The sequence below is a fragment of the Caenorhabditis remanei genome, chromosome V (genome assembly GCF_010183535.1).
Source record: "Caenorhabditis remanei strain PX506 chromosome V, whole genome shotgun sequence".
In the NCBI taxonomy this organism is placed as follows: Eukaryota; Metazoa; Nematoda; class Chromadorea; order Rhabditida; family Rhabditidae; genus Caenorhabditis; species Caenorhabditis remanei.
In genome coordinates, this window is record NC_071332.1 from 17,603,718 (window position 1) to 17,612,118 (window position 8,401).

Sequence of the window (8,401 nt, forward strand, 5' to 3'; positions counted from 1 at the left end):
GTAAGGGAAGTTCGCTCTAATGATAATAAAGAATAGAGAGGGAGTGGAGGAGAGACGCAGAGATAAACGGAGAATGTTCCTACAGTAATCCGATTACTGTAGGAAACACTATAATGCCAGTCGTAAAAGAAAGTTGGAAATCGTCAAAAATATTGAATTTCCCACCATATGGCTGTGGGGGAAACGTAATTCTATTCGGTAGATAAAATCTTATAAATAAGAAATATCACCCGAAAAAAGTGAAAAAACGGTGGAAAAACAGTGAAATTTTACAGGAGGAATCTTGGAAATTAAAAATTATTTAATTACAAAAAAAAACAAATAATAGTTTGTCACGGTAACTTTTTACAATGGCCAAAAACTTACAGTGACCAAGAAGTTTGGTCAGTGTAAGTTACAGTGACAAACTTATTTTTGGCAGCTTTTTCAAAACAAAGTGGCATGATATAAACCCTGAAAATATAAGAATTCTGAATCAATTTTCAAATTTTTTGTATGTCAAAAACTGGGTGAGATACAAGGGTTTCAACTTTGAGCAGATGCACCATAACTAGAACAACTGGTTAGAACTTGCCCTAAAGTCAAACGAAATTTAAATTCAGAATTTTCATGAATATGGTTGGAAAGCTGAAGACGTGAGGATTCTGAATCTGTTTTTAGATTTGGAAAATGTTGAGAACTGATAAAGTTATGGGACGTTGAAAACGACTTTTCAAAAAAACATTTTTGGGTCTTTGAGGAAATGAAATGCTCAAAGGGCTTGACCTGGGAAACAAAAAAAAACTGAAACAAAAAAAAGATCTGCCTATCCAACAATTGTTTGATACACACACACAACGCAGTCAAGTGGTTGGCGGTGGTGGTCATAGACACATACATACATGAGAATGTGATCAACATGGTCAAAAGCCGCCCATAGGCTTCTCCTTCTGGCCTGGCTAGCTAGCCTAATACTGAAATAGTGTATGGATCGGAGAGACGGGCGGGGGACGGTCAAATCGTGGAGACGAAAGAAGCAGAGATATTGTCGCCCCCTTACGTTACGCGTACATTACGTATATCTTTTCTTTGCTATTTGAAAAGGAGGCGGGGCGCCAGGAGACGCCATCATGCCAAGACGATTAGGTACGGAACGAGAATTGAATGGCAAAGGGAGGGATTTTGAGGAAAGGAAAAGTCTATAGAAGACAAGTGGAGGAGATGAAAGTTTTTCGAGGGGGGGGAGGAGAACGTTTGGGTGTGTAATAGGAAGGGGGAATGGTTTGGTGGTGTGGTGTAATTTGTGAATTGGCAGAAAGAACAAAAAATGGTAAGTCCACTTTCCCTTGAGAAGTGTCACTTTTTGGTAGAACAGGGATTTGGACATTTGGACAAACAGAGGGACGGGCGAGTTACAATAGGTTGCGGTATACTTGTCAACCGGTGATTGGATTACTGTAGAGAGATGACAAACAATTTTTTGTTCACTGTAAATTTTTTGTCACTGTAAAAAGTTTGGTCACTGTAAGTGTGACTAGACCATTTTTCCATTTTTAGACATTGGGACAAGCTGATAAATGGACAAACAGTCAGAAAAACTGACAACTTAATTTTGAAAATTGATAACTGTCAGAAACCCCCGTTTATCCAAAAAATCAACAAAAAAAATTTAGAAAATTTTTTGAAAGTTTTCCAAATTTGACACGGTGTCCAGCTCTTATTTCTGATCCAATTTTTTGCAAATTGTATAAATTTTTATATGAAACCTAGAGCTACATTTTTGTAGTTCACAACTTTTTTATACGGGCACTCCCTGAAAAGTTTTAGCCCCCCAAGGCCAATTTTCGGAAATTGTTTTGAAAGCCCTCACTTCGAAGCGCTGTATCTCCCTAGGCGCCGTCCGTACAACAAGGCTATCAACAACAAGAATGGAGATCAGGGTTTGATCTACCAAATAAATGTAAGTTTGTCAAGATTGGATAAAAACTGACAATCTTGCACAGTTTGTCATTTTTTCAAAAATTCCGAAAAAATAGCAAAATTTCAGATTTTTTTTCTTTTTTTTACAATATATAATTAATCTGTTTTAATTTTAGAACTAATCCATATTTCTGTCTACATGTCTGTTTGTCCAGTTGTCCACTTCCATTTTCTTTGTTTTCAGGTTTTCCTCCTGGTACAACTCAATCAGAAAAACAATAATTTGAATCCCCGAGGGTGCAGAAAAATTGGGTCAACTAGTAAAGAAACGAGAGGAAAAAATATATAAAACCGGCTATATTCTTCAGAGCTTCAATTGTTGGAGTTATTATTTTTGGAGTTTCGAATCCAAATTCCTCTTTCTCTGAAAATTGTTTCGATTTTTCGAAATTTGCATGAGTAGAAAGCAGATAATATTAGGATTCTGAATCTATTTTCAAATTTTTCGTAAGTCAAAAACTGACTTCAACTTCGAGCAGATGCACCATAACACTAAAAAAGGCGGTTAGAGTTTGCTCTAAACGAAATTTACATTCAGAATTTTCATGAATATGGTTTGAAAGCTGAAACCGTGGGGATTCTGAATCTGTTTTTAGATTTGGAAAATGCTGAGAACTGATAAAGTTATGGCACGTTGAAAATGACTTTAAAAAAACATTTTTGGTTCTTAAAAGAAATGCTTAAAGAACCCGATGTATCTCGGTCAGTTTTTGACATACAAGAAATTTGAAAATAGATTCAGAATCCTTATCATTTCAGATTTTTAATGGTATACGATATTATAGTGTTTGGTTATGTAAAACATTGTAAAAAATGTTTGAAATTTTTTTTTGAAAAAGTCATTTTCAACGTGCCATAACTTTATCAGTTCTCAACATTTTCTAAATCAAAAAACAGATTCAGAATGCCCACGTCTTCACCTTTTTAACCATATCTAGCTGAAGACGTTGGGATTCTGAAACTAATTTAAACTTTTTGTACTCAGAAAGCCACAAAGATTTGAATGTGTCCGTGGTGCATTTGTTCAAAGTTGAAACCATTGTATCTCGGCGAGTTTTCGAGCTAAAAAAATTTTAAAAACAGATTCAGAATCCTTATATTCTTAGCGTTTCAATGGTATACAACATTATAATGTTTGGTTTTGAAAAAACGTTGAAATTTTTTGAGTCATAACTTTACCAATTTTCAACATTTTCCAAATCTAAAAACATATTCAGAATCCCCACGTCTTCAGCTTTCAGATGCTTCTCACCAGAGCCTCCTCCCTACTCCAACTCGTCACCTGGAGCTGCTCCATCCCGTCCCTTATCCTCAACATCCTTCTTATTCTCGCAATCCGCCGTGAGCGTCGAACTGACAACCGCTTCCGATGGTTCAACTCAATTTTCCTCTATTCCGTCTACAGTAACACATTGTTATCGACTTTCTTCCCTTTGTTTCACCCGACGTTTGTGCCCGCCAAGGGTTTGATCTACATTGTTTTTATCGGACCGTTGGCGGGTGTCATGCCGATGGTATTGGTAAGAATCGCGTATTCCTTGCTGATTGGTCTCATCACGTATCAAGCGTGTATCTCGCCGATCACTCTGGTAATAAGATGGCTGGTAGCGCGGAAGTGAGTTCTCAAACTGCGTAGCGACTCAGAAGATACGACACTTTCCAGACACCTCTGCTGCACCGCCCTTTACTATAAAAACGTGAGAATTCTTTTCGCGGTGACCGCCATCCCCGTTCCAGTGGCAATTGAATTATATATGAATCTGGTGGAAAAAAGTGAGAAATTGAACTTTTATACCGAGAAATCTCATGAGAATGCTGTCTGGAAACTGACGAAAGGAAGTTATCCGTATATGGTTATTGATTGGGTGGGTTATCAGGGTTACTGTAGTTTTTTTTTCTGATTTGAATTGATGTGGATTTTATAAAAACTGTACTTGCAGGTACGTAACTCACTTCAAACTCAATAATATGTGTTGAAAAATTTACCAAAATGTAGATCTCGTCGAGTTCTATGTCTGTGACCTACTACGGGCTGAATGGCTAGTCGTTAATTCACCAAGAGCCTGGTTTTCTGCTTTTCTCAGTATTTTGCCTAGTTATCAGCGCGTTCTCAACCAATTTTACACATTTTTATACCAAAAAATAGCTCTTGAAATTCTCTACAATTCCCTGTTAAACATCTGAAAAATTGGTAAAAATGTCAGCTAAATAGACACTAAAATCTAGTTTTCAGAGGTAAAGTTGATTAATTTCAGTTTTCTCGGTGCTCCTCGGAGGCTAACAAACCGATTTTTTTTTCATTTTTATACCAAAAGATAGCTTTGAAATTCTCCTGCGAATAATCTTTCTAAAATTGTAAAAATAAAGAAAAGTAAAAAAAACAAGTTTTATTATAAGTTTTCAGCTATATGAATAGCTATGAAATTCTTTAATTTCAGTTTTCTCGGCGGCTAGCGATCCGATTTTTTTCATTTTTATACCAAAAAATAGCTCTTGAAATTCTCTACAATTCATGTTAAACAAAATTTGAAATTTTCAGCTAATTAGAGACAAAAACTAGTTTTCAGAGGTAAAATTGATTAATTTCAGTTTTCGCGGAGGCTGGCGAACCGATTTTTCTCATTTTTATACCAAAAGATAGATTTTGAAATTCTCTACACAATTGATACAACCATTTTCAACTAAAATCCAATTTGAGAGCTGAAAATCAAGTATTTCCAGAACTTTCTCTACGTAATGCTTACATTCACCATTCCCTACCTAATATTCTTTGTGATCTCTCTATTATTCCATCGTTTCTATATGAAATCGATTCGAAACGTGCCGAATGATTCAATCGATATGGGATATAATGATGCGTCGACAATTAATCAATCGCTTCTTTCAATGGCTCTTCAGAATTTCGTTTTAATTTCTCTTCCCCATTTATTTCTAGACATTTCCGTTTTTATCCGCTGGGAGCTCGGAGTCCGTGCTCTTCCAGTCACTTTCGGTTGCGTTTTAGTGTCTCTTACCAATGCAGCCACTCTTTTTATCCATTTTAGAGCTTATAGGTAAGTTCGAATCTGAAAATATCTTTAAATCTCAAAAATAATTTTCAGACGCCAAGTGGGTTTCCTATTCATCGAATTCCTTCGACACAACAATGTCAATATTCCACTATTCGTCATCAATCAGCAACAACAGTCAACACATTTCCAAATGTCGGTGATTGGGGGGGATGCCTAATGTTTGAAGTCTTAAATTTAATTTTCAGAAAAATAAATTTATTGTTTTGGTTTTGAGAGAGGAAGGGGGGCTCCCTTAGTTCACATCTTAACGATAACGAACTACACAAAGGGGGGTTGATGCCTTAGAAAAATGAAAAGAGAAGCGAGAGAGGACAATCGAGATAAAAATTGTTTGAATTTTCAGAGATTAAAGAGACGGGATGGAGAGAGGGAGCATTGGGAAAAAAACGGAATTAAATAATTAAAGATTTCTTTTGGTTTTGTGTTTTTTACGGGGAGAAAGAAGAAATTGAAATTGGGTTTTTAGGAATTTTTCATCGCGATGAGAGAGAGAGAGAGCGGGTTTTGGGAAGAAAGCAGGGGGAAAATCATTTTTTTGAAAAAGAAAAAGGTGCAAAGGGTTCACTAGGCGCCAAAATTTTTGTCACTGCTCGCTAAAGAGGGGACAATGACAAATAATTTTAGTTACAATTTTCAGAAAATTCGAGGAAGTGGCCCGTGTGACGGTGTGTGGGTGGGGGTGCAAGAGAGGGTTTTCTACACTTTCTATTGGGGGAAACAATGGACAGAGAAAGATTTTCGAGTTTGGAATACATTTTGGAAAGGAAGGGAAGGAAGAGTTTACATTTGAAAAGAACAATAGAGAATCGTGGAACTGAAAGCCGGGGTTTTTGGGGGGAATTTTTTCGTTTTTTTGTGGGTTTTACGGGTTGGTAACTATTTTTTCACGAAACAGTGACACTGGGCTTATAACGAACTGAATCGTTTAGCGCCTTGTCTGCGTTCGAGTAAGGGTTTTTTTGGAGGATCATTTTGGCCGGGACTTTTTAGAATACAGGGGAAGCAATGGGTGGGGGGAAACGGAAACTCAATCAAATCTTCGGGGGGAAGTCGATCCATCCGAGGGGGGGGAAACTATACTAAATTGAAGAGATGACAAATAAATGAGTGTTCCGAGAAAAAAGAAGAAGAAAAAACAAAAAGCTGCATCGAAAAACTGTACAAAATGAAACTAGAATATTTAAGTGATTAAAATACATCATTTATATCAATTTTTGGACGGCTTGTCGAGTGAAGGGAGTATATGACTTTTTTTGGGGCTCGTCAAGCGACTTCACAATCTATAAGGGGACAGAGAAAAGAATTTGCGGGGGGAAAAATAGGAAGAAACGATAGAGGTGTGTGTGGTGGTGATTGTGAATGAATTGTCGCTCGACGATACGGCTTCAGTTCCCGATTATTGAATTACTTGGTGGTCATCATGGTGACGAACTCTGGAAATTTCAGAATTGAATACATAAAGGAGCTGAAAATGATGAATATACCTTCATAGTTGACTTGTCCATCTCCATCGATATCAGCCTCACGGATCATCTCGTCGACCTCTTCGTCCGTCAGCTTCTCTCCCAAGTTGGTCATGACGTGGCGGAGTTCAGCAGCAGAGATGAATCCATTACCGTCCTTGTCGAATACCTAGAAATTAAAATTTCCAGAAATTTTGATCTTCCGAATAGTAAAACTCACTCGGAACGCTTCACGAATCTCCTCCTCACTGTCAGTGTCCTTCATCTTACGGGCCATCATTGTCAAGAATTCTGGGAAGTCGATAGTTCCGTTTCCGTCGGCGTCAACCTCGTTTATCATATCCTGAAGTTCGGCTTCAGTTGGATTCTGCCCGAGCGATCGCATAACGGTTCCCAATTCTTTTGTTGTGATCGTACCGTCACCATCCTTGTCGAACAGACTGAACGCCTCCTTGAACTCTGCAAATTTGGGGGAATTTTGATTCAAAATTTTACTTTTTTCATCAATTTGTAGGCATCTGGATCCGTTCCACATCTGCAGTCTGGGAGCTGGGAGATGCTCAAAAATCTAAATCTCGCAGAGCCAGTCAGTGGCGGGGCGAAGAAGCTAATGTTTCATCCATTAAATTTAAATTTTTATCCATCCCAACCCGGCCGCGGAGGAAACCCCTTCCCCCTCTCCACGGGAAAGAAGAAATGAGAGAAGATCGAATTTCGAATCTCCCAGTGTCCATCAAAAATTTGTTCTTCTCGAAATATATATATATATTTTCTTACCGGCAATTTGCTCCTCGGTCAACTGATCGGCCATCTTGTTGTTGTTGAGTGAAGCTGGGGGTGGCTAGATTAACAAACCCTGTAAAAATGAATAAATAATTTTTTAAAAATGATGTAATTGTGTATTGATCGGATTGATTAAAAGAGAGAGAGAGAGAAAGATCGATCGGAAAAGGGAAAAGTGGGTGAACGATTCGATATATATATATTTGCGAACATTTGCACGTAAACAATGATGTATATAGCGAGAGAGAGATCGGAGAGGTTAGAAGGCAAAAGTTGGATGGAAAAAGAGGGGGAATCGGAGAAGAAACGAAAGAAATGAAGAAAAAAGACGAATCGAAGCGATGAGAGAAGAAGAAGAAAGAACCCAGAGAACTCAACTGATAAGCGGTATAAAATATTTCTACATTTTTGGGAGAGGCGGAGGGAGAGGAGAGGAGAGATAACGATTAAAGTGAAGAAAAAAGTTTAAAGGTTGATTTTGGCAAATTCGTGAAAAGAATCAAAACAAAATCAGAAGACACCGAAATTTCGAAATTCTGATGATTCAGATGACCAATAGTTCAACTTTTCGCTGAATTTTTAAATTCATCACAATCAGTTTCAGCGAAAATATCGAATCCCCTCGACCAGGTCAAAGATCCCAGGTCAAATCATCGGGCGCCCAATCGCACACACACACAATTTTATTACACAAACTGATTAGAGTGTAGTAGGGGAAGGCATCACAACCAGTGGCGACGAATGAAAACGGATAAAAAAACTCTAATCGGTAGTGGCGGGTCTCGTCTCATTGGGTTGAGTGGAGGAAGGGACACGACGACACAATCAGTCAGTCCAAAGCGCTACTAGAGATGAAGTAGAAAAAGAAGAAGACGTCGACGACGACGACGGAAGGAAGGAAACAACAAAGAAGGAAAAGAGATACTACGGGGTCAACGTCTTCGTGTGTTCTGGTTATCGAATTATCCCCCTATCCACTTCTCCTCTCAACTAACTACACCAATTTCCTCTTGTTTTTGCATGCACGCAAGACAAAAAGTGGGCAAAAAATAGAGAAAGAAGAAGTTGATGTTAACGTCTTCTATTTCGACAAAAAAAAGAGAACGGGAGACGTTGTTCGTCCAT

The 8,401-nt window shown here is 38.0% G+C and overlaps 2 protein-coding genes across 2 annotated transcripts; one reads left to right on the forward strand and one right to left on the reverse strand.

Annotated features, from left to right (window-relative positions):
* Positions 1-3,200: 3,200 nt before the first annotated feature.
* Positions 3,201-5,187, forward strand: GCK72_020860 (uncharacterized protein; the record flags this gene model as incomplete). Its single annotated transcript, XM_053733847.1, has 4 exons — positions 3,201-3,574; positions 3,623-3,824; positions 4,681-5,012; positions 5,061-5,187. The coding sequence occupies 4 exons, from the start codon at positions 3,201-3,203 to the stop codon at positions 5,185-5,187; spliced, it is 1,035 nt and encodes a 344-aa protein (XP_053582760.1).
* A 1,247-nt stretch (positions 5,188-6,434) lies between these two features.
* GCK72_020861 (uncharacterized protein) lies at positions 6,435-7,304 on the reverse strand (the record flags this gene model as incomplete). The annotated part of the gene is made up of 4 exons (XM_003106315.2): positions 6,435-6,463; positions 6,515-6,662; positions 6,714-6,952; positions 7,271-7,304. 4 exons carry the CDS (start codon positions 7,302-7,304, stop codon positions 6,435-6,437), a joined length of 450 nt encoding a protein of 149 aa, XP_003106363.1.
* Between the last annotated feature and the right edge of the window lie 1,097 nt (positions 7,305-8,401).